General features: G+C 37.4%; 1 protein-coding gene across 2 annotated transcripts in view; it reads right to left on the bottom strand.

Annotated features, from left to right (window-relative positions):
* The window catches only part of LOC101166869 (uncharacterized), a 30764-nt gene that overhangs the window by 2966 nt on the left and 2160 nt on the right, over window positions 1-25638 (bottom strand). The window contains exons 7-46 of one of the 2 annotated variants that reach the window (XM_023955726.2): window positions 25353-25575; window positions 25132-25260; window positions 22999-23116; window positions 22746-22884; window positions 22520-22624; window positions 22354-22420; window positions 22122-22259; window positions 21850-22014; window positions 21673-21767; window positions 21435-21561; window positions 21099-21354; window positions 20226-20275; window positions 20044-20144; window positions 19802-19953; window positions 19579-19717; window positions 19408-19512; window positions 18666-18845; window positions 18343-18582; window positions 18095-18251; window positions 15856-15984; window positions 15479-15629; window positions 15303-15346; window positions 14990-15172; window positions 8345-14890; window positions 5315-5547; window positions 4990-5161; window positions 4637-4881; window positions 4364-4547; window positions 3566-3767; window positions 3301-3479; window positions 3148-3217; window positions 2768-2907; window positions 2649-2680; window positions 2399-2567; window positions 1214-1318; window positions 1078-1118; window positions 860-982; window positions 668-769; window positions 444-572; window positions 133-172 (exon numbers count right to left, since the gene is read on the bottom strand). In XM_023955726.2, the coding sequence (XP_023811494.2) occupies window positions 133-172; window positions 444-572; window positions 668-769; window positions 860-982; window positions 1078-1118; window positions 1214-1318; window positions 2399-2567; window positions 2649-2680; window positions 2768-2907; window positions 3148-3217; window positions 3301-3479; window positions 3566-3767; window positions 4364-4547; window positions 4637-4881; window positions 4990-5161; window positions 5315-5547; window positions 8345-14890; window positions 14990-15172; window positions 15303-15346; window positions 15479-15629; window positions 15856-15984; window positions 18095-18251; window positions 18343-18582; window positions 18666-18845; window positions 19408-19512; window positions 19579-19717; window positions 19802-19953; window positions 20044-20144; window positions 20226-20275; window positions 21099-21354; window positions 21435-21561; window positions 21673-21767; window positions 21850-22014; window positions 22122-22259; window positions 22354-22420; window positions 22520-22624; window positions 22746-22884; window positions 22999-23116; window positions 25132-25260; window positions 25353-25575 (11905 nt within the window). The remainder of the gene's footprint in view (window positions 1-132; window positions 173-443; window positions 573-667; window positions 770-859; window positions 983-1077; window positions 1119-1213; window positions 1319-2398; window positions 2568-2648; window positions 2681-2767; window positions 2908-3147; window positions 3218-3300; window positions 3480-3565; window positions 3768-4363; window positions 4548-4636; window positions 4882-4989; window positions 5162-5314; window positions 5548-8344; window positions 14891-14989; window positions 15173-15302; window positions 15347-15478; window positions 15630-15855; window positions 15985-18094; window positions 18252-18342; window positions 18583-18665; window positions 18846-19407; window positions 19513-19578; window positions 19718-19801; window positions 19954-20043; window positions 20145-20225; window positions 20276-21098; window positions 21355-21434; window positions 21562-21672; window positions 21768-21849; window positions 22015-22121; window positions 22260-22353; window positions 22421-22519; window positions 22625-22745; window positions 22885-22998; window positions 23117-25131; window positions 25261-25352; window positions 25576-25638) is intronic. The other variant, XM_078948654.1, reaches the window with a different exon arrangement.

Here is a 25638-nt window from a genome sequence, read left to right as displayed (position 1 = left end):
CATCACAAAAGTAAATGAATAAGCAAAAAACATTTTAAATTTGTGTGAAAACTTTTTGGGTGTTCAACATATATTGGTGTTTTCCGAAGCAATACAGAATCCTGTTTGAGTTTTTTTAATGAATCCACTTACAAGTTTTGCAGCAGCCATTTGCGTCAGTTTTCTCTGTTCCCTGAAATACAAATAAAAAAAACTTAGCTTATTTTAGACAAAAATGTATATGAAACAGTCGATTCTAGTTTTTTCTTTTCAGAGCAATTAGTTTTTGTTTACCATGAAAGCAAAACAAAGGAAGTATATTTTGTATTCATAAATAGAAATATCCTATCTTTTCTTCTCCATTATGGTGATTCTTAGTCAAAAGACAACCAAAAGGAATCTTTAAAAAGTTGAAAGCTAACAGAAATACAGTGTTTCCTATTTGAGTTTTTGACTATACTCACTGGAATGCAGTTGTCGGGATCATATTCAGGACAGGTTGTTTGGTTTCTGGAAACAATGAAGTCTCCATTGACCTTTTGGCAGTCATACTTGATACAGTTATCATTTGGTGGGGACCATGACTCAGAAGGCTGTCAAATGTGTAAAAATGCAGTTAGTGAAGAAATATAACTAAGAAAAATTGACAATAAAATGAAATAAAGTATCATCATGATGCTTTCTTTACCTCCAAAACTACAGGAGAAGAACCTTCTGGTGGATAAAAAACACAACCAATTGGAATACAGGATCCACAGCATTGGCCAGGCTGATCCATGTGCACAAAGCCCTGTTTGAAAGAACATCATTTAAGATGGTTTATAAACTCTTACAGGGATTTATATTGAAGTTAAGCTATAGGGTAATCCTGCAGACATACCTTATCGCATGAGTCAGAGCACTCCTTTTGATGACAGTCAACGGTGTTCAGCTGGGTGCTGGGATCCTGGATGTCGGTGCAGTGGCAGATTTCACATGTGCTTTTGGAGAACGTTTTATCAGGCTACATGAAAAAACATATATAGTCTCAGCCAAGTTCATTTAGAAACTTTTGTAAAAAAAAATGTTCACATCAAAACTCCAACTCTAATTTCTTACCTTGTACTCGGTGTCATTGTAGACACAGACACCCTTTGGCACTTTACTCGACAGTGTAAAGGAGCACAAAAACAATAGGGTTGAGTTTTGTTCTTCATTGATAGATAGCTACGTGTCATTCATTAACAGAGCTTACCACAGCTGAAGACAGGACAGCAGCTTTCATTTGAGACATGAACCTTCAGTTCAAATCCCAGTTTACACTCTTGGCTTTGAGGAGAGCAGCTGTTCTTATCACACTCTGCAGGATAAAAGGTCCATCAAAGGGAGAGCAAATAAGTCAATATCTGAAGAGATTTCTGAAAAACATCTAAAAGCAGACGTTCCACGAAGATAGATGATGGAAAATACACTCCTAATATTTGATTTAATTTTGAAACATCATTCAAAGATATTTCCATTTGAGTCATCACTAAAGCCTCATCATTGAAACGGATTCCCATTTGACACTGATAAAATCTAAATACCGTAACTACAAATATGCAGGCATTTATGTTCCTAAGCTGCACGGTTTGAGTAACGTTGAAGAAAAAAATGGCTAACAAATATCGACTGAATTTCAGGTTGAATCCAAATTCTTCCCATACCCCGACGGCTTCTGCCTACCCCTCCAATTGTAAGGGCATTTGCAGCTGTAGTGGTGTTCAAACTTGTTTTTTTAATGGGTATCTGTGGTGACTTAGGGCTGAGTATCCCTCAGGCGGGAGGAGGATCTGCATCGCGCTGTGCCATGGAAGAGAAAAGCATTTCTGCACGTGGGGGTGCTCTGAAGCACATTTAATGTAATAAATGACTTTTTGTTTTAGCATGATTTTTTATATGACATCGGTTATAAAAAATCAACGTTGCTACGTATTTTCAGAGCTCTGGCAGCTATGTACTCACATAGCTCACCGGTGACTATTCATGATGTCATCAAGTGGTAGTGTCGCTTGAATTTGAAGACACTATTTTTCCATAACTCTCCACTTGGAGAGCTAAATAAAGGGGTATGTAGAAGCCTTAGGGGTAGGGAAAGAATTTGCATTCGGCTAAACTACCTGAAGTAAATGATCACATAAAAAGACCAGATTCATATCATAAAGTTTGTATGTGGTTAGTTTACTTTTACTATTTTTTGGACCTATGGCTTAACATTTAAAATCATTTAGGGGGCATTGTTTAAATAAATTAATGCTAAATCAACCATTTAAAAAAAAAGTTTTTTATGTAAACCAATTGGTATTAGTTTTCTCAACAATATATAACCAAGATAAAACAAGTGTTGTATTGATATTTGCTCCATGTTAAATATGTTGCCGTAAAGTCTAAAGTCACTCACCGCATGTCAGTCTTTCACAGCAGTCAACTGTTCGATTTACCAACACCTCACCATCCTCTGTGCACTTTATCGGTTCTTGATTCGGGCACGCCAGAGGCCTACACTCAACACTTTGAGTGTTGCTGTCACAAACACACTGCTTGCAACCGACCTGCCACTTCTCACCAAGCTGTTGGAGTCATAGAAGCCAGTGAGCGTTGGCACAATTAACAAAAGGTTCACTGAAACTTTAGAATTCTCTGAAACTCACCTGCTTAGGCTGGCCATCAGGACCAGTGCAACCTACAACAACATACACATTTCCCTGTAAAATAAACTCTAACAATGCACATCTCATGGGTTTTTAAGGGAATGGCAGGAATTTCTTACAGGAAGAGACACAGATGTCGGATGTTGGACTGAATAGAGTCATTCCATCTGGGCAGAAACATCCCTCCATGAATTGAGTGCAACCTGTGTTCTGGTCATCCCCCTCCCCCTGGCACTGCTGCAGGGACTTTTCATTGTATCTGAACAAGATAAACATTAACAGATAGAAAAATATTTGCTCTTGTTTCTTCAATAAAAATCCAACTTCATTGATAAACTCGAATTTTTGGTACAGCGCTACATCAGATATGAGCAGACCCCAGTGAATGGAGCTTATCACAGAAATAAAAGCATTTAAGTAAACTCAAGCTCCTCGCTGTTCTCACTAATTGACAAGCTGATGTTACTTTTTTTCTATGGGATTTGAGGAGTTTGAATACCTTGCATTGCAGGTGGGTACAACAGTTGGCCCACAAGGCTTGTAGACTTTATTTTGTGGACACTTGTATTCTGCACAAAAAGAAATTCTATTTAAAATTTTGTATAAATGCATACAGCATAAAAGAACTTTGTTTCCAAAAGAGAACCCTTACCACATTTGCCATTTGTAGCTTTCCTCCATGACACACAAACAGATATCTCAGCACACATCAGGGCATATGCCTCCAGGCTGGAACAGCCCGCAGAGATATTTGACATGTGGCAAACATCAAATTTACAGGCCTCATAAAATGCTTTTGGTGGAATTTTTTTGTGGCATTCCTCAAACACCCTTTATAGATGAATTAGAAGACAACATTTCACTTTAGATGTTCTGTTGAATTCATAATTTCACTGTATTTTTTGTCAAATTCTTACTTGCTCATTAAAATGTCACAGATTTCAGGTTTGCAAGATGATGGAGTTGGTCCAGGAGGGGGATTAACTACAGGAGGTTTCACATTGCAATATGGCTTGCTGCTGTCAGGTACACGCCACTCAAATGCCATCTCAGAGCAGAGTGGGTGAATACTTCCATCAGGTAATCTGCAGTCATTTTTCCTGTTATTATCGCAGGTACCTCATGAAACAAAAGAGACAAAAATGTTTTGTCAGCAGAAAAAACAATCACATTGAGATTTTTAAAAAATGTTATTATGCAACACCAACATTGATAGAAAACTGTTGTTTTTGTATACATAGGAAGTTGGCACAGGATTCTATTGTTCAAGGCAACTGGAATTTATAGTGATGCATAATGTGGGCTTTGAATTAAATGTTGAACCAAACCAAAGTAATTACTCCTAACATCAGTGAACAGACTTTAATCAGCCAGAAACAAGCAGCAACAGCAGCTGATGTTGGGTCAAGAAGTGTTATAGTTTGATTCATGATTTAATGTTTGATGGACTTAAATCTACAGTATTTTTTTAACAAAGAGAAATGGAGACCACCTTGCAGATGGCATTTTTTATGAAAAGTTTACTTATTTACAAAAATAATCAGAATGAATTGAATTCTACTAGTTTAAAATGTTGTTAAAAGTTAAACATTTGCAAATATTTTTACGTGCTGCATCATGGAGCTGTCTTTTGGGAAACTTTCAATGCTGTATTGAGCAGGAAACCAGTCAGTTGATCTACAAGCAGGAAGTGTGGAATAGAAGTTATAATTTACCACATTGTCCCTCTGTGTTTCCATAGAAAAGAGAAAATGGCAGTTCGACACTGAATAAAAGTCCTTTGAATGTCACAACGGCTTCAATTTCAGGGATCTTCAAAAGAAGTTCAATTGCAGTGCTTGTGATGATGAGATCTTTGGTTGAGTAGGCTGGAGTCACTTGTTTACCATTGATGAAAACCTAAAGATTGTTGCAAAGAAACATCAAAACATTAATAATACATTAAAAAGCAACAAAAAAAATCTTCAGTTATCTGTGGTCAGACTTACCATGTTTACAGTTTTTAGTCCTCTCTTTTGTGTAAGAGTTATATTATCATTTTTATAAAAAATGTTCAAAGCTTTAGCACAGGTCACAGTTCCAGAGGGATTGCAGTTTTCGTTGTCGATATGAATCTTAAAATTATGTCGTGGTATTATCTCTTTGATTAAGACATAGGTGCAGTTTTTCTGGAAGCTGTAATATTCGCCATCAAAAGTCTGATAATGAGGATCTCCCCAGCCAGAACATACACCTATAAGTAATAAATGATATTGTATTAAGTTGCAAGCACATTTAAAAAAGAAAAACTTATATAGGTTCTATTCCATGTAAAATCTTGAGATCATTTTTTGGAACTTACATCTGCATTCATAGTGGAAACAACAACCTCCTTCATCGTAAACCCTCACCGGTGGCTGGTTATTTTCACAAACAGGAATAGTTACTTGTTTACATGGTACATGGTTTAGGATGACTTTGCCATTCTCGCATTTTTCTGTGGTGCATTTGTCTGACTTCCAGGATTCCCCATTCTTTGAAAAGTAAAAAAGCACAATAGGCAATTTTTTTGATGGTGTAAGAGAATTAGAAATTGAGTTTCCCAAGTGAACACATGAAACAGTTTTTTCAAACAGACCCACATATTATATCCTCATTTTTGAAAACAGTTTAGAATTGAAGTATACCTTCCTGGGTGGTTTGAGGAACAAGCAGTCTAGTGATACTCTGGATGTCGTTGTGCGACCATGAACTGGTGTGGAAGAGCTTGCGGTGCTGATTGGAAAACTTGGTGAAGTCGGGGGACGTGGTGGGGTTGTAACATTACATGGTTGGAAAATATATTCAATTTTACATGTCAAACTGCAATGTGCAATAAAGCACCAGCCTCCTTTATCAGTCTTGTTGTATATGTGGCTATCTGTGTGTTAGAAAGACAAAATAAAAAAAGAGTAAAATCAAAAAATGCTTAAATATCACCTAAAAGGGAAAAGCAAAACCAAAAACAAGCCCATAAAATCCAGCTCTTAAGAAAATACGGAATTATCTAATAACTATCTCAATGACAATATCTTATTTTCCGGAGTACAAGTCACGTTTATTTCTTAGAGTGGCCAGGGGTGTCACCTATAATCAGGAATCGACTTATTTGTGAATTTTAAAAACATGAATAGGCTCATATATTCGGTATTTTCCCAGTAACAACCGGTTGCACTCAAGCGATTGTTTCCCACTGACACCCACTAGAGGGGATTGTAGGCACATGTATTGGTATTTGCTGCTAACAGCAATACAGAAGAATTAGTTAGACGAGCAGTCATTATTTCGGACTGGTCTATATAAAAAGATTTGACTGAATTCTACTGAACACCTGTGGGGAGCAGCATTACACACACACCAATGTACAGGCTGCTGGAAGCTATTAGAAAAAGAAGAAGAAAAATGCAGAAGAAGAAGCGGCATCCAAAAACAAACATGGCGGGGAATCTGATCCTTTTTGCTCCTGAATGTTAGGATGTTTTTCTTGTTGCATTGAGAGATTATTATTTTTTTTCTCTCCTTGGACGCGGGACACCATTCATCAAACTGGGTCACATACAGATAGAAGAACATCTATATACACCGTCATTCAAATGCAGCTCCTGCAGTATGCAGTAGAAGGTAACGATCACAGTAACAAAAAAAGACTGAATGATATTAATAACCCAGACAAGGAGATGTGATTACAGAAGCTTTTGTAGAGCTCTTCAAAATACACTGACCAAAAATATAAACGCAACACTTTTGTTATTGCTCCCATTTTTTATGGTATGAACTCAAAGATGTGAAACATTTTCCACATACACAAAATAACCAGTTCTCTGAACTATTGTTAACAAATGTGTCTAAATCTGTGATAGTGAGCACTTCTCCTTTGCCAAGACAATCCATCCCACCTCGCAGGTGTGCCATATCAAGATGCTGATTAGACAGCATGATTATTGCACATGTGTGCTTTAGACTGGCCACAAGAAAAGGCCACTCTGAAATCTTAAGTTGTATCACACAGCACAATGCCACAGATGTCCCAAGTTTTGAGGGAGCGTGCAATTGGCATGCTGATAGCAGAAATGTCCACCAGAGCTGTTGCTAGGGAATTGAATGTCCATTTCTCCACCATAAGCCATCTCCAAAGGCGTTTCCGAGAATTTCGCAGCACATCCAACCGGCCTCACAACCGGAGACCACGTGTAACCACCACATCCAAGACCTCCACATCCAGCATGTCCACCTCCAAGATCGTCTGAGACCAGCCACTCAGACAGCTGCTGAAACAATCGGTTTGCATAACCACAGAATTTCTGCACAAACTGTCAGAAACCTTCTCAGGGAAGCTCATCTGCATGCTCGTCGCCTTCATCGAGGTCTCGACCTCACTCCAGTTCGTCGTCGTAACCGACTTGATTGGGCAAATGCTCACATGCGATGGCGTCTGGCAGGTTGGAGAGGGAGACGAACACAGGTGCATTTCATTGATGGCATTTTAAATGTACAGAGATACTGTGACGAGATCCTGGGGCCCATTCTTGTGCCGTACATCCAACAACATCACCTCATGTTGCAGCATGATAATGCACGGCCCCATGTTGCAAGGATCTGTACACAATTCTTGGAAGCTGAAAACATCCCAGTTCTTGCATGGCCAGCATACTCACTGGACATGTCACCCATTGAGCATGTTTGGGATGCTCCGGATCGGCGTATACGACAGCGTCTTCCAGTTCCTGCCAATATCCAGCAACTTCGCACAGCCATTGAAGAAGAGTGGACCAACATTCCACAGGCCACAATAGACAACGTAATCAACTCTATGCGAAGGAGATGTGTTGCACTTCATGAGGCAAATGGTGGTCACACCAGATACTGACTGGTTGTCTGAGTCCCCTGACCCCCTCAATAAAACAAAACTGAAGATTTCAGAGTGGCCTTTTCTTGTGGCCAGTCTAAGGCACACCTGTGCAATAATCATGCTGTCTAATCAGCATCTTGATATGGCACACCTGCGAGGTGGGATGGATTGTCTTGGCAAAGGAGAAGTGCTCACTATCACAGATTTATACAGATTTGTGAACAATATTTCAGAGAACTGGTTATTTTATGTATGCGAAAAATGTTTCACATCTTTGAGTTCATACCATAAAAAATGGGAGCAATAACAAAAGTGTTGCGTTTATATTTTTGGTCAGTGTAAATAAACTTTATCTGTCAACATCCTCCAAATCTTCCGTGCATTATATAAATGAGATAGACAGTACAAGCCTCCATATAGTGATAAGGCAAAAAACTTCAGACAGTAAAATCTCCACACGCAATGGGAGTGTCTAATAGGTTATGAACATATTTTTGGACAAACATTGAATTAAATGTCAAAAGACAGAGCGGACGCCAGTTTGACTCATGAACCTGGTCTGGCATTACACCAAGCTTGGTAAATTCGCTCATAAATGTTGGACTTTTCTCTTAAAAATGCGACTTATACTTCAAGGCAACTTATATATGGTTTTTATTCTTTATCATGCATTTATTGGCTTCTGCAGCTTATACTCCATAGCAACATATACTCCAGAAAATATAGTATTTAGTCCAAATGTCAGTATGTGGAGTAACAAATAAAGCTAAATAAATAGAAGTCTTGTTATAATAAGCAAAAATAGCTTCAAAGGAGTCAAACTGCTTACCTGGATAGTAGGTCTGGTTCAAGTACTTGCAAGAACACGGCGTGGTTCTGCCAAGAGTTGAAGATGCTGAAGGTACAACTGTACTGGTGCTAATTATTGGTGCTGTAGATGTTGCTACAGAAGCCTGTTCTGTCGTGGTTTTAACAGTAAATATGGGAATTGTTGTTTTCTCTGTAGTTACTGTGATGACAGATGGTCTTCTGGTTGTTGAAGTGTTTTCTTCAAATGTTGTGGTCGTTTTGCTTGGCGGTCCTGTGGTTGTTGTTTCAAAAACAACTGTATTTGCACTAACTTTTGGTGCAGTGGATGTTGCTGCAGTTTCAGAGGGCTGCTCTGTTGTGGATTTAACAGTAAACATGGGATTTGTTGTGGTTTTCTCTGTAGTTATTGTAATGAGAGGTGGTGTACCAGGTCTTGCAGTGATTTCTTGAGATGTTGTGGTCGTTTTGCTTGGCGGTCCTGTGGTTGTTGTTTCAAAAACAACTGTATTTGTACTAATTATTGGTGTTGTGAATGTTGCTATTGTTTCAGAGGGCTGTTCTGTTGTGGATTTAACAGTAAACATGGGATTTGTTGTGGTTTTCTCTGTAGTTATTGTAATGAGAGGTGGTGTACTAGGTTTTGCAGTGATTTCTTGAGATGTTGTGGTCGTTTTGCTTGGCGGTCCTGTGGTTGTTGTTTCAAAAACAACTGTATTTGTACTAATTATTGGTATTGTGTATGTTGCTATTGTTTCAGAGGGCTGTTCTGTTGTGGATTTAACAGTAAATATGGGATTTGTTGTGGTTTTCTCTGTAGTTATTGTAATGAGAGGTGGTGTACTAGGTCTTGCAGTGATTTCTTGAGATGTTGTGGTCGTTTTGCTTGGCGGTCCTGTGGTTGTTGTTTCAAAAACAACTGTATTTGTACTAATTATTGGTGTTGTGAATGTTACTATTGTTTCAGAGGGCTGTTCTATTGTGGATTTAACAGTAAACATGGGATTTGTTGTGGTTTTCTCTGTAGTTATTGTAATGAGAGGTGGTGTACTAGGTTTTGCAGTGATTTCTTGAGATGTTGTGGTCGTTTTGCTTGGCGGTCCTGTGGTTGTTGTTTCAAAAACAACTGTATTTGTACTAATTATTGGTATTGTGTATGTTGCTGCAGTTTCAGAGGGCTGTTCTGTTGTGGATTTAACAGTAAATATGGGATTTGTTGTGGTTTTCTCTGTAGTTACTGTAATGACAGTTGGTGTACTAGTTGTTGCAGTATTTACTTCGAAAGGTGTGGTTATTTCGCTTGGGGGCACTGTGGTTGTTTCAAAAACACCTGTAGTTGTACTAATTATTGGTGTTTTGGATTCAACAGGAAATATGGGATTTGTTGTGGTTTTCCCTGAAGTTTCTGTAATGACAGATGGTGTACTAGCTGTTGCAGTGTTCTCTTCAGATGTTGTGGTCATTTTGCTTGGGGGCCCTGTGGTTGTTGTTTCAAAAACAACTGTACTTGTGCTCATTTTTGGTGTTGAGGATGTTGCTGTTGTTTCAGAGATATATATTGTGTGGGGTACTGTTTTTTGTTCTTCAGTTGTTTTCCCTGTGATTGCATTAGTTGAGGTTGAGTGACTCAATGTTGTTGATGTTGTGGGTGGTGTTAATGAGGTCTGTTTTGTGTTTGTTGTGCAAATATAATGGCAACACTTTACCCGTATTTCATAATCAAGGCAAAATCTAGGCCCACCCTGGTCTTCCTTATTACAAATTAGTCCATGTTTAAGGTCACAGGTTACCTTTTGACCAAGGTCTTTCAAAGGTATATCTCTGTATTGCTCAGCACGACATTCTATGTCAATGGGTTGTTTACAAGCACCTATAGCTGGATCAGTAATGTTATCAAATATTTCACGATCTCCACCTGTTGATGCAGTGCCAGGGTATTGATTATTTATCCAACTTGACCACTTGCAAACAAAGCAGTCACCAATAGTTGTAATAGGTGTTGTTGGGAGTTCTGAGGTAGTTGTTTCAAAAACAACTGTATTTGTACTAATTATTGGTGTTGTGAATGTTACTATTGTTTCAGAGGGCTGTTCTGTTGTGGATTTAACAGTAAACATGGGATTTGTTGTGGTTTTCTCTGTAGTTATTGTAATGAGAGGTGGTGTACCAGGTCTTGCAGTGATTTCTTGAGATGTTGTGGTCGTTTTGCTTGGCGGTCCTGTGGTTGTTGTTTCAAAAACAACTGTATTTGTACTAATTATTGGTGTTGTGAATGTTACTATTGTTTCAGAGGGCTGTTCTATTGTGGATTTAACAGTAAACATGGGATTTGTTGTGGTTTTCTCTGTAGTTATTGTAATGAGAGGTGGTGTACTAGGTTTTGCAGTGATTTCTTGAGATGTTGTGGTCGTTTTGCTTGGCGGTCCTGTGGTTGTTGTTTCAAAAACAACTGTATTTGTACTAATTATTGGTATTGTGTATGTTGCTGCAGTTTCAGAGGGCTGTTCTGTTGTGGATTTAACAGTAAATATGGGATTTGTTGTGGTTTTCTCTGTAGTTATTGTAATGAGAGGTGGTGTACTAGGTTTTGCAGTGATTTCTTGAGATGTTGTGGTCGTTTTGCTTGGCGGTCCTGTGGTTGTTGTTTCAAAAACAACTGTATTTGTACTAATTATTGGTGTTTTGGATTCAACAGGAAATATGGGATTTGTTGTGGTTTTCCCTGAAGTTTCTGTAATGACAGATGGTGTACTAGCTGTTGCAGTGTTCTCTTCAGATGTTGTGGTCATTTTGCTTGGGGGCCCTGTGGTTGTTGTTTCAAAAACAACTGTACTTGTGCTCATTTTTGGTGTTGAGGATGTTGCTGTTGTTTCAGAGATATATATTGTGTGGGGTACTGTTTTTTGTTCTTCAGTTGTTTTCCCTGTGATTGCATTAGTTGAGGTTGAGTGACTCAATGTTGTTGATGTTGTGGGTGGTGTTAATGAGGTCTGTTTTGTGTTTGTTGTGCAAATATAATGGCAACACTTTACCCGTATTTCATAATCAAGGCAAAATCTAGGCCCACCCTGGTCTTCCTTATTACAAATTAGTCCATGTTTAAGGTCACAGGTTACCTTTTGACCAAGGTCTTTCAAAGGTATATCTCTGTATTGCTCAGCACGACATTCTATGTCAATGGGTTGTTTACAAGCACCTATAGCTGGATCAGTAATGTTATCAAATATTTCACGATCTCCACCTGTTGACGCAGTGCCAGGGTATTGATTATTTATCCAACTTGACCACTTGCAAACAAAGCAGTCACCAATAGTTGTAATAGGTGTTGTTGGGAGTTCTGAGGTAGTTGTTTCAAAAACAACTGTATTTGTACTAATTATTGGTGTTGTGAATGTTACTATTGTTTCAGAGGGCTGTTCTGTTGTGGATTTAACAGTAAACATGGGATTTGTTGTGGTTTTCTCTGTAGTTATTGTAATGAGAGGTGGTGTACCAGGTCTTGCAGTGATTTCTTGAGATGTTGTGGTCGTTTTGCTTGGCGGTCCTGTGGTTGTTGTTTCAAAAACAACTGTATTTGTACTAATTATTGGTGTTGTGAATGTTACTATTGTTTCAGAGGGCTGTTCTATTGTGGATTTAACAGTAAACATGGGATTTGTTGTGGTTTTCTCTGTAGTTATTGTAATGAGAGGTGGTGTACTAGGTTTTGCAGTGATTTCTTGAGATGTTGTGGTCGTTTTGCTTGGCGGTCCTGTGGTTGTTGTTTCAAAAACAACTGTATTTGTACTAATTATTGGTATTGTGTATGTTGCTGCAGTTTCAGAGGGCTGTTCTGTTGTGGATTTAACAGTAAATATGGGATTTGTTGTGGTTTTCTCTGTAGTTACTGTAATGACAGTTGGTGTACTAGTTGTTGCAGTATTTACTTCGAAAGGTGTGGTTATTTCGCTTGGGGGCACTGTGGTTGTTTCAAAAACACCTGTAGTTGTACTAATTATTGGTGTTTTGGATTCAACAGGAAATATGGGATTTGTTGTGGTTTTCCCTGAAGTTTCTGTAATGACAGATGGTGTACTAGCTGTTGCAGTGTTCTCTTCAGATGTTGTGGTCATTTTGCTTGGGGGCCCTGTGGTTGTTGTTTCAAAAACAACTGTACTTGTGCTCATTTTTGGTGTTGAGGATGTTGCTGTTGTTTCAGAGATATATATTGTGTGGGGTACTGTTTTTTGTTCTTCAGTTGTTTTCCCTGTGATTGCATTAGTTGAGGTTGAGTGACTCAATGTTGTTGATGTTGTGGGTGGTGTTAATGAGGTCTGTTTTGTGTTTGTTGTGCAAATATAATGGCAACACTTTACCCGTATTTCATAATCAAGGCAAAATCTAGGCCCACCCTGGTCTTCCTTATTACAAATTAGTCCATGTTTAAGGTCACAGGTTACCTTTTGACCAAGGTCTTTCAAAGGTATATCTCTGTATTGCTCAGCACGACATTCTATGTCAATGGGTTGTTTACAAGCACCTATAGCTGGATCAGTAATGTTATCAAATATTTCACGATCTCCACCTGTTGATGCAGTGCCAGGGTATTGATTATTTATCCAACTTGACCACTTGCAAACAAAGCAGTCACCAATAGTTGTAATAGGTGTTGTTGGGAGTTCTGAGGTAGTTGTTTCAAAAACAACTGTATTTGTACTAATTATTGGTGTTGTGAATGTTACTATTGTTTCAGAGGGCTGTTCTGTTGTGGATTTAACAGTAAACATGGGATTTGTTGTGGTTTTCTCTGTAGTTATTGTAATGAGAGGTGGTGTACCAGGTCTTGCAGTGATTTCTTGAGATGTTGTGGTCGTTTTGCTTGGCGGTCCTGTGGTTGTTGTTTCAAAAACAACTTTATTTGTACTAATTATTGGTGTTGTGAATGTTACTATTGTTTCAGAGGGCTGTTCTATTGTGGATTTAACAGTAAACATGGGATTTGTTGTGGTTTTCTCTGTAGTTATTGTAATGAGAGGTGGTGTACTAGGTTTTGCAGTGATTTCTTGAGATGTTGTGGTCGTTTTGCTTGGCGGTCCTGTGGTTGTTGTTTCAAAAACAACTGTATTTGTACTAATTATTGGTATTGTGTATGTTGCTGCAGTTTCAGAGGGCTGTTCTGTTGTGGATTTAACAGTAAATATGGGATTTGTTGTGGTTTTCTCTGTAGTTATTGTAATGAGAGGTGGTGTACTAGGTTTTGCAGTGATTTCTTGAGATGTTGTGGTCGTTTTGCTTGGCGGTCCTGTGGTTGTTGTTTCAAAAACAACTGTATTTGTACTAATTATTGGTATTGTGTATGTTGCTGCAGTTTCAGAGGGCTGTTCTGTTGTGGATTTAACAGTAAATATGGGATTTGTTGTGGTTTTCTCTGTAGTTACTGTAATGACAGTTGGTGTACTAGTTGTTGCAGTATTTACTTCGAAAGGTGTGGTTATTTCGCTTGGGGGCACTGTGGTTGTTTCAAAAACACCTGTAGTTGTACTAATTATTGGTGTTTTGGATTCAACAGGAAATATGGGATTTGTTGTGGTTTTCCCTGAAGTTTCTGTAATGACAGATGGTGTACTAGCTGTTGCAGTGTTCTCTTCAGATGTTGTGGTCATTTTGCTTGGGGGCCCTGTGGTTGTTGTTTCAAAAACAACTGTACTTGTGCTCATTTTTGGTGTTGAGGATGTTGCTGTTGTTTCAGAGATATATATTGTGTGGGGTACTGTTTTTTGTTCTTCAGTTGTTTTCCCTGTGATTGCATTAGTTGAGGTTGAGTGACTCAATGTTGTTGATGTTGTGGGTGGTGTTAATGAGGTCTGTTTTGTGTTTGTTGTGCAAATATAATGGCAACACTTTACCCGTATTTCATAATCAAGGCAAAATCTAGGCCCACCCTGGTCTTCCTTATTACAAATTAGTCCATGTTTAAGGTCACAGGTTACCTTTTGACCAAGGTCTTTCAAAGGTATATCTCTGTATTGCTCAGCACGACATTCTATGTCAATGGGTTGTTTACAAGCACCTATAGCTGGATCATTAATGTTATCAAATATTTCACGATCTCCACCTGTTGATGCAGTGCCAGGGTATTGATTATTTATCCAACTTGACCACTTGCAAACAAAGCAGTCACCAACAGTCATGGGTTTTGTTGGGTATTCTGTGGTTAATAAAGGTTTTTCTGTCAGCATAGTTGCAATTGTGCTAACAGTTCCTGCAGACGAGCCTACCATGGTTTTCGCTGTTGTTGTTTTTAAGGGATTTACTGTGACTGGTGTGGATTCAGTGACTCTTGAAGGTGTTATAGGTTTTGATGTGGTTTTTTGTGTTGTTTGTATGCTATTTAGTTCTTTTTGCTTTGTTACAGTTGTTTTTTCTTTGACTGTGGAGAATGGTGGCATTGAGGATGATAGCTGTTTTGTTGTTCTAGTTATTTGTGAAAACCCTGGTACTGTGACAGTTAAAATAGTTGAGACAGCTTCAGTTGTGATACTAGAGGTTTTATGACTATTTTTTGTACTTGGTAATTCTGTTGTTGTTTCTGTGAAAGAAAAAACAAAATAAAAATTTAATAGATAATGATGAAAATATAGGTTTTCAAAAAAATAATGACAAAATCATTTCGCCCTATAGTTCTTACCGCTCCTGGTAAAGACAAAGACTGTTGTTGATGGTGTTGGTAAAGTTTGACAAGGTGTATAATCTCTAATAATATTTCCATTCTTTCCACAAACAGCAGTGATGCAGGTTCCATTTCCATCATGTGTATTATAAATTTCATCTCCATACTTGAAATATATATTATTATAGAAACACTTGCAAGCTGTAAGAATAAGTCAAAAATAGTTTTTAGTTCTTAACTAAATAGTTTTTCAAATGTGTCATATATTATATTAGCAATTTGACAATAATTAAATTAAGTTCATAATAAAGATGTTGATCATGTTACTTACCGTGTACATCATAGGTACAGTCTGTTTGTGTTACAGAACAATAACTAAAAAAAGAAAAATCATGCAAATTTAAGTTTATCTTTAATTTCTGATGAAAGCATCAAAATGTTTTGCTTTTGTGTCTCATTCATAATCCAAGAACTGTTACACTAAGTGTAGAAGTATTTTTGTCTTACCAACTGTAGCAATTTTCATTTGCAGGCATGAGCTCTCCATCTTTATAATGCTTCCCTTTATCATCATAGCAGCCACATTCTTCTTTGGACACACACTTCATTGAAACTTCTTCCAAATATGATCTTTCAGAGGGGCAACTTGGATAACAACCTTAAAAAGTCAAACATACTTATAAATATCAACACTACATTAATATAAAGTTAAAAACAAAGTCTTGTGAAATTGTTTGTAAAATACTTATCAAAAGGAAAATTTATAGTATATATAAACTTGTCCTAAAGGCCTTTACTTTTATCAATAGCGGCACACAACTTCAAATGTTAAATATTTTACAATATTCAAATTTCATGCATCATTCATCTACTAGGCATTTTACCTTCTAATGGTGGAAGTTCACTGTAACATGTTCCTGAGGGATTTCTGCAGGTCTTCATACATGGTCTTCCACATGGTGCATAATGCCACTCACACTCTCCATCAGGGTTGTAGAAATCGCAGAACACAGCTAATGAAACAGGAAACATCAACATAGTTGAGCATTCTCTTTCTTAGTGATTGGAAATTTAGCCTAACCACCTTTAGTCAATTAATGTATTTAGAAAAATGGAGATTCTAATGTGTGCTTTTATCATCAGTAAAATTAATTATTGTAACGCCCTGCTTGCTGATCTTCCAAAAACTAACATTAAAAATGTTCATCTTTTCCAGAACTCTGCTGTACAGGTTCGCACCAAGACCAGGAGGTGGGTTCATATCACCCCAATTTTAAAATTCCTTTATTGGGTCTCCATATGCTTCCGGATTGATTTTAAGATACTTTTAACAGTTTTTAAATGTCTTAACGGTCTTGCATCTTCTTATGTATCAGATCTTTTAGACAAATGTGAACCCTCGCGGACCTTAAGATCCTCTGGCACTGGTCTTCTAACCATTCAAGGGGTATAAAACAAAACTTATGGAGAGGTATCTTTCAGCATTATGGCCATTGTTTATGGAACAGTCTGCCAGAGGACCTGAGAGCCGCAGAAAGCATAGTTGTTTTTAAGAAAAGGCTCAAGATGCACCTTTTTAACCTGGCTTTTAGGTAATTTTTACTACTTTTATAATTTTATTTGTTTATTTTATTTTGTATTTATTTATCAATTTTATCTTGTTTTATGAATTTACACTAGATTATTAAACATTATTTTATTATTCCTTATTTTAATGTTTTATTATTTATCACGTTTATTAGTAGGTTTACGTTTTAATGCTCATTTTTATTTGAAGGTTTTTCCGGTGCTTCCTCTGTTGGATCCTCTCCCCCTGGATTGGCTGCTGTTCAGCCGCTGCAGCTCTAGATGGGAACCTGCATCGCCACTTAGCTTTGGTGAGGCTGGTCCCCGTCTTTGATGCAGCTATTCACAGAGAGGGAAGTTTCCAAATATTAGCCCTTTATCGGGCTCACCCTATTTCCTGTTGACTATCCCCATCAGTTAGGGGGGTAGGAGGTGTGAAAGGGGTGGGGGGTTGAATGTCAGTCTGGGGAGGGGGCTCTATTTATTTTTTTTGTGCTTGTTTTTACATTATTTTTGTTTTGTTTTTTAATATAAAACACTTTGTGGTATGTTTTTTATGGGAAAAGTGCTATATAAATAAAGTTTGATTTGATTAGAGAAAAGTCTTAATACACGTAATTTTTGATTGGAAAAAAAAAGAAGCTTTGAGATGAAAATAAAATGTTTGCACTGGTGATCAATCGTCGTGTGACAAAAGTAAAAAAAGGAGTAGCAGCTAAATTTCAAGCTTGTGTAAAAAACATAATTTCAGAATGCATCTCAGAACGCATCTTAAAAGCCTCGGAGCAGAACGCTGCTGCTGCGAGGCTTTTAACTAATTCATCCAAGTTTTAACACGTCACCCCATCATTAATCCAGCTGCACTGGCTCCCCATCCGTTTCCGTGTTCATTTTAAATCCTGGTTTTATACACAGCTCTTAAGAACCAAGCACCGGTCTATATTTGCAGCCGTACGTCCCCAGCAGGTCCCTGAAATCATGTGACCAGGGTCTGCTGGTTGTTAACTGAACCCGCTTAAAGACTAAAGATGACAGAGCCTTTTCAGCAGTGGCTTCATCCCTCTGGAACTCCCTTCCTCTCAGCCTCAGATCTGTAAACTCAGTGTTTTCTTTTAAAAAGCAACTAAAAACAAATCTTTTTGAAATTCCTTTTTATCATTCTTTTTATATTCTGTGTTTTCCTGTGTTTAACCATGTTTTATTGTGTTTTAGCGTGTTTTACTGAGAAGCACTTTGTATTTTTATCTTGAAAGGTGTTATTCAAAGAAAGTTGCTTATTATTATTATTACTATTATTAACCTAAATGTGGCAAAACAGCAGACTACCAAAATTAGAAAACTTTTTTAAGTAAAAGCAAATGTTAATGATTCAAACTTTATTTAAAGTAGAGAGTTTGTGATAAAATAATATAGTCAGATTATTCAGTGTAATGTTTTTATAATAAAATTGAATAAAATTGCCTTGGATCTAAACATATTACGATCTGAAAATGTAGGATGTACAATATCACTTTAGTTGTAAATCATGAAAAATGAAAGAATCGAGAAAACACATACGGCAAATGGTGGGAGTTCTCCATTTTACACAGACTCCAGACTCATTGCAGGCTGCAGCGTAGGCTGCAACTGTTGAGCAGAAACATTCACAGTCTCCTCCTGTATTGCAGGCACATGTGTCTCTCACACAAGCATCATAATAGCTTTGGGGATCCACCTACAAGAAAGAAGTAGGTGTCACAACAAGTAGGTCATGAATTCTAGAATACAGCGTCAAGTAAAAATGTGGGCTTTTGTCATTATCTTACCTTGGAATGGCAGAGAGCAAACACGTCACTTTTGATGATGTCACAGTGTTTTAGCGCCCACGCTTTCTTGTGCGAGTACAGACTGCAGGCGTTTTCTGTTGTGTTCGCATTTGGACATTCAGTAGACACTCGCCAGCTGTTTCCAAACTCTGTGGCATCCGTGACAACTTCTTTTCGTTGGGTGGTAAAATCGTTCTTGATATTTCCATCAAAGTTTCCACAGAGACCACACACTTTTCTCTAAAATTATATACAGTTAGATTTCTTTGTTAATACACTGAAGTTAGTTTGTGTTTGACAAATCTGTATGTAGGTGTACCCACCTTAAATGTTGAGCTCAGTCTGACCATAAGTGTTGTCTTCTTATCCCAAATTAGAACAAGACCATTCTTTGCCTCAATGACAAGATACAAGCCCATGGTGTGCACTTTAAAAAGTACGTCAGAGCCTTCCTTTTGCTTTATAACTTTGACACTTTCATCTGACAGAATAATTTCTGTATTCTATAAGAAGCAAAAATTGTCATTTGCAATGAAATATTTTCAGAAAAATGTTTTGAATAAAACCAATAATATTTCATGTGGTCATCTAATACTCCTGGAAATGCGAGTACATTCAGAGACGTTAGTTGTTTCGTTTTATCCTTGAAATTGGAATTTAAGAATTAAAGTATGTTAACTACGGCTATTGTGGCTAATTTGCAAATTAAATAGCCCTTATATTAATTTCTCATTAAAGACCCACTTCAATCTTTGATCTTTGTATCACAATGAAGCAGAGCAGGCTTGTTGCCCACCCATTGCATTTTCTATGTAACAAATACAATCCCTTTCATGTGGCATTTTTTTCATCTGCTTCTAATTTGCAATGATTTGACTAAAGAAATATTCAGAAGCACAATTTGAAGTCTATTAATATATGTCCTCTATTATCAGAAAAATGTCATAAGAACATGTTAAAAACACCAAAAACACACTTTTCATCAGAGTAGTTTTTACAAATTCCTTATTTTGAGAAGTTGGTATTGGATAGCCATTATGAATACTGTTTTTTGAAATTCTTTACCCCCAAGAAGAGCTTAACAGCTGTGGAGCAGACACTTTCAGTCGCAGCGCAGACCATCTCAGTCAAAACCCTGAAGGTACCGTCCATGTCATTCCCACAGTAATCCTAAAACACACTGATGTCAGCACACAAGAATCATGGCTTGCAACTCACAGCTAAACATAAAGATACCTGAGCAAAAATGTAGCGACAATCCCCATTGAAGGTGAACCTCTTTTGGTCAAATGTGATGTAATGCCCCTCTCCATATATTGTACAGGTGCTGGTACAGTCTTTCTCTGTGCACTCCCAGTTTCTGCTTTTGCACGTGCTAACATTCGGAGTTGAGCAGACAGCAAGATGTATCAGCTGAATTTCCAAAACTTAATTATTACCCAAGCATGTCAGAACTCACCAGGTGTTGCAGTTTACAGTTATTGTTTGTCCGGGGTTGTACAATTCTCCATTGTGCGAGCAGGGGCAATCATCCTCCTTTACACAACCTCCTTTACCGTCTGACAGTAAGCCATCAGGGCATACACAGCCTGAAGTGCACTGTGTACTCATCTAAGCATAACATGAAATTTAATGATTGAAGATTTTTTCTAAGAATGTAATATATTTACTGCCAGCTGTGAATCAGAAAGTCATTCTTACACATTCCGTGTCCAGAGTCAGGCAGGTGTTTTGACACTCTGCTCCTTTTTCTCCTGTACTTGCACTTGAGCAGTTGAAGAAAACCATTGGATCAGAACAAGCTGTTGACAAAAGTGTGATAAGAAGGTGAATGCAAATGTCGTGGTTAATTTTTTTGTTTTACTGATTTCTTTTGCACTTACTTTCAATTGTGTGCTGTCCAATGCAGCTCAGTTTCCCACTATGGCAGGTGCTAACAAAAAAAAGTACAAAGAAATAAGTGTAAAGTCTGAAAACTGCGTTTAAACAAAAAAGCTACTGCAACATTAATCAACATTTACTGAAATTGTTCATTTACATGCAAGGATGTGTGTTGAAAATAGCTAAATTTTGTTATTTCCAGGTAAAATGTTGTTGACATTTTGGTGGGCTTACATATAGTATTACATTTTATCTTATTTTAAAGGAGCTGAAATAAGGAAAAGTACAAGAAGCCACATAGGACAAAAAAAGAAGGATCTAGCGGCATGACAGAAAGTTAAGAGTTTTACTTTGAAAATTGATTTAATCACACAAAACAGAAAAGGGGGACAAGAGTTTGTTAAAGAAAAGGAAATATAAAGGTATTGCAGTCTTTATGATTATATTTAAATTTCAAATTGCATTCCTGGTGTTTTACTCCTGCTGGAAACACAATATGACAACAAAGTTATGAGTTATTTTGTACTTATTTTGATTAGGTTCTATTTTTTAGATTTACTACTGTCTTAGTAATCCAAATGTAACATTTCTTTGGAACTTTCATCAGTAAAAGCATGATTTATTATGACTTGTTATAATTTTGGGACTTGAACACATTTGCATTGAGGTTTCATGAGGGGTGGAACTGTGGCATATTACATTTACTGCATCTTTATAATGTATTGTGGACTATGTTTCTCAAGGTCACTAATGGTCAAAGAAAAAGCACTAGTCATAATAAAATGGGTTGGATTAACAGTTTATAGGTAAACTTCATCTTCTCCTACAACTAAAATAGTGCTTGAAGATAGTTAAATATTTTCTAATATACTTACCAACTTTGTCCACTGACCATGACAACCTGGCCAGGTTGTACTGGAGTGTCGCCCATGTAGCAGGAGCACTGTGAGGCTGAGACACACACTCCACTTTCATCAAGATAGGTTCCTTCAGCACAGCCACAGCCGTCCACCAAGGTGAACTGCATTGGACATGTCAAGTCAGGCTGACTGAGAGAACGACAGGTGTGACCACAGCCTGTCATATTGTACTTATACTCAAAGGTGGAAGGGCAGTCTTGTGTATATTTAGCTGTTGAGAAAAAAAAAAAGTTTGTTAATACAGAAAAATCAAGAACAACTCCTGCCATATGTGGACAGGATAACACTTACAGCACATGTTGCTCCTCCACCCATCAAACGAAATGCCTTCAGCAGCGCATGCATGGACGTAGGAGGAGATGGCGGCACACATGCAGTCTTCACTGTTTTCACAGGCGCATGTGTCATAAACACAGGCCTGCCGCAAAAAACAAACAAACGGGATAAATATGTTTGAGACTCAACTGAATGAGAAAAAAACATAAACACAAGAACAAAAAATTGAAAAAATAAGAGAATCAAACATTACGTTTTCATAGTCTTCTGGGTTGATCTTAGAATGACAAGCGGAAAACATTCCAGTGGGGTCTGACAAAAGGAGGCACCAGTTTTTGGCAAATTTTTCTGTGGGATAAGAGAATACATGTTTACATGAGGACTGTTAATATTCAAGCTAAAAATGAGCAACCATGATATCTACATTCACCTTTGAGGATGCTAAGAGCGCAGGGATCTTCTAGAACAGCTTTCACATCAGGACATGTTGCTTTGACCTTCCATGTGTTGGCAAATGTCACTGCGGTTCCCTCAACTATTCCATTTGAGGTTCTAAAGTCATCAGCCTCAACATCATTGAAATCTCCACAAAGACCTAAAAAGCATGACCCATTTAAGTAAATATGTTTGTAAATTTTCAACACAAATAATGTGTACTTTAGATTAACAGGCAATCTTTTTTGTAAAAATGTCAAATCAAACCCTTGAGTTTTTCTTTAAAGGACACATCTGCTTTGATGTAGATCTGCATAACAGGCACAAGCTGAATTTCAATATCAAGCCCAAAGCTGGTGTGAATTATGATAAAGAACGACGATGGTTTGAAGATTGCGATGTCATCTGTGAGGCAAGAAGAAGCATTGTGTTTATAAATTTCACAAAACCCTTACTATATGTGTTTTCATAAATGAGGCAAACTAAACACTTTACGCACCCATGAAAAGAGGAAGTTTAGGGGAAAAGCTGTTGTAAAAAACGTCTTTGTTGTCTTTGACGTCAATCTGCATATTAAGAAAAGAGATTGCTTTGTAAAAACACACTATTTGGATGATTTAAAACTGTCATTGTGTGAAATAATACTACTCTTTGTAAATGGTTACCGTGTGATTTAGATGCTTTAAGGTGACTGAAGACAAGCAAGTTGATTTGTCAGAATTTTTACATTTAACCAAATCTCCAAGAATGGTAAAATAGCCATTAGTTTCCTATGATCAAAAAGACAGAGATGAAACATTTTTCTTTAAAAAATTGTTGTTGTGGTTTTAGATATATCAATAAAATTGGTGTGTTGTAGCTGTGCATAATCATTTTGATGAGTTATTTGACCTTGGAAAAAACATATGAACAGTCTCCATGAAAAGTATAAGCTTTATCATCAAAAGTTGAGATGTGGGAGCCACCCAGGATGGAGCAGACACCAGGGCAGTTTAAGTCCTCACAATTCCAGACTCCCTTAAAACAGGTGCTGGCAGACAGACAGACAGACAGACAGACAGGCCATTAGATTAGATGATTCTTTAACAGGGCGTGGCATTATGAAATATTTCTAAACCAAAAGAATTCCTATAAAAGAACTTACCATTGTTTACATGTTTGATGGTAAGACTCTCCTTGTTGGAATAACTCGCCATTATGAGAGCAGGAGCACTGATCAAGAGGTACACATCCAGTTTGTGAGATGTCATCTAAGACGGTCCCTAAAGGAAAGAACATAAAAGGATTTTCATATTTTTCATGCACTAGAAAATTAGCATAAACAAATTCCTGTAAAAGTCACCAATTTGTCTTCAAAGTGTTCACAAATGTCTTAGTATGTTCCCAAATTATTTCTAATTTTAATATGGCAAATTTAAAGGGATGTTTTAAGGCCTTCTCGCTGCAGAGCACTGTATCACTACATCACATTTACACAATAAATCTGCATAGGCTACATATTGACAGCATTCTACATATGTGTTGACAAATAGCAAAATGGGACAAAAATGTTATTAAAAGAAAAGAAAACAATGTTTAATATAATTCTTTTATGAACAGCTCTGACATTCAAAGTTTAAATGTTCATGTTTAATATTTGATTAAAGTCCCACTCCAATAATCTTTTGCTCTATTGTAAAAGCATTCCTAAATGTTTTTTTTACTTATGATTATGCAGTTTTTAGCCAAAAAAAAACAAAAAAAAAACAGTGTTGTTTTCTACAGAGTGACAGTTGTTCATTGAAAATGTACCTCTGAGTTTTGGATGGGATCGTTGGTGGGAGTAAGCCTGCCACTACTTCCCATCATTCATTTGTTTACACTCTCCCTGCTAGCTTTCAGCCCCTCACACCCCAACCTAATATAACCGATGCAACAAAATTGGCGAACAGTATTGGTGCCATACTGAGCCCAATGCCAGCTCAGATTTGGAAAATAAAGATGTATGGATAGTTGTCTTCAAGCGGATGAATCACAAAGCAGCAGAGCAGAGCAGAGAGTTTGTAGCTTGTTGTTGTAAGTTCTGTATCACAGCCACAAGCTTTTTTCAACTGCATTTTTTTCTGCTCCTGATTCAGAACAATTGAAGAACGGAGTTCTCAGAAATACAACTTTAATCTTAATTTTCTTCATTTATGTCCTCCATTGTGAGAGAAATGCCACAAAAACATATTAAAAATATCAAAAACACGATTTTCATTGGAGTGGGTCTTTAACCCTTGTGCTATCTTAGATGACCCCACCCTTACATTGACGTGTCCTCCCTACCATGACAAAGGTGGATAAAGGTGGAAAGATTTCATGTAATCCATGGACACCAGTGAGGTTTACAAATTATTGAAGAAAAAAGGTTCAGGGCACTGTCTAGTGGGTCTAGATGACCCAACTCCCAATGTTAAAGTGCCTGGGATAGCGCAAGGGTTGCAGGCCTTTCTCTTGCAGTTACATATTATTGCCACCAGGGGGATACCACACACTTCACGCACTGATTCTTTGTTTCAAGCTGAGTTAACAGCTTGAAACACCAGTAAAACCAATATTTTCCCAATCACAAAATTAAAACTAGAGAAAAGAGTGTAACATTTGTAAAAAGTAGGCATATCTACTTTAATAGCAAGATAAAAATGGAATTCCATTCACATTTCCAAAACATACAGGGTCTTCTACAATTCATTCAATTAATTTAAAATCTTTGGGGAATGTTGATTGCAATTTTTCTTCCTTAATAGCAAATGTTTATTTAATAGTTTTTAAACAAAAAAATTCCAAGAACAACATTCTGCAGGAAAACTGTGTTCAGTTCTATGTTAGAAAATGTAAACTGAGGAAGGGACATGAATACCAACAATCTATGGGGTTTAGATGAAGGTCTACTGTAGTTTTTAAGACCTTTAAAAGTTTAATTGGTTTTGTAAATGCCAATTCAATTTCTGCCTGTTCAATTTTCGTCATTTGGTTCCCCTTAAATGTTGTCATCCTTCTGATGCATTTGAAGCAATCATTCCTCAATCTAATTAATCTCCAACATTACCTTAATTTAGCATCTACTTGAAAGAAAAATCTTAAGAGATATTTTTTTATAGCTGGAAATAAATGTAGATGTCAAGGGGTTAAAAACACAACATTTTTAGCAAACACAACTTTGTCCTATTTCCAACATTGGAACGCTTCAAAAGTATCACCGTCAACTCAGTTACTGAATATTGCTGATGCATTTATTGTTGAAATAGAGACATACCAGCTGGGCAGAAGCATCCATCGACGCAGTGCTCATCACACATCTGGCTTCTCTGCTGGTTGCTACAGGTGTCAGTGCAAGGGCTGCCACATTCCTGATACACCATGTTATAAGGGCAGGATTTTGCTGCTAAGGACAAACAAGTGTGAAACTTCTAATAAAACTCATCATCAATAAATAGTGTTTATTCTTGAAAATGAGCCACAATTCACAATTCTTACTACACAAATGTTGGTTTTCCCAGCTCTGTGGTGCACCACCTGCATGAGCACACTGTCGGGAGTATTCTGACATGGTCGAACACAGACATTCAGTGTTGCTGCTTTTACAGGAGCAGAGGTCTTTCATGCAGGCTTTGATGAAGGGGTCAGTGTTCAGCAGGTCTGGACAACTACTGAAAGCAGGTCCAGCAATCAGATCTTTGCAGAGACTGATTTGCGGGTCCTGCAGATTTGCAATCATTAATCAATAAAATTGTACAGTCATGTATTATATGTGAGATTTTTT

This window comes from Oryzias latipes, chromosome 6, assembly GCF_053564925.1.
Source record: "Oryzias latipes strain Hd-rR chromosome 6, Olatipes_Hd-rR_3.1".
In the NCBI taxonomy this organism is placed as follows: Eukaryota; Metazoa; Chordata; class Actinopteri; order Beloniformes; family Adrianichthyidae; genus Oryzias; species Oryzias latipes.
The sequence above is the reverse complement of the archived record's forward strand: the minus strand, read 5'-3'. Positions and strand labels throughout refer to the sequence as shown.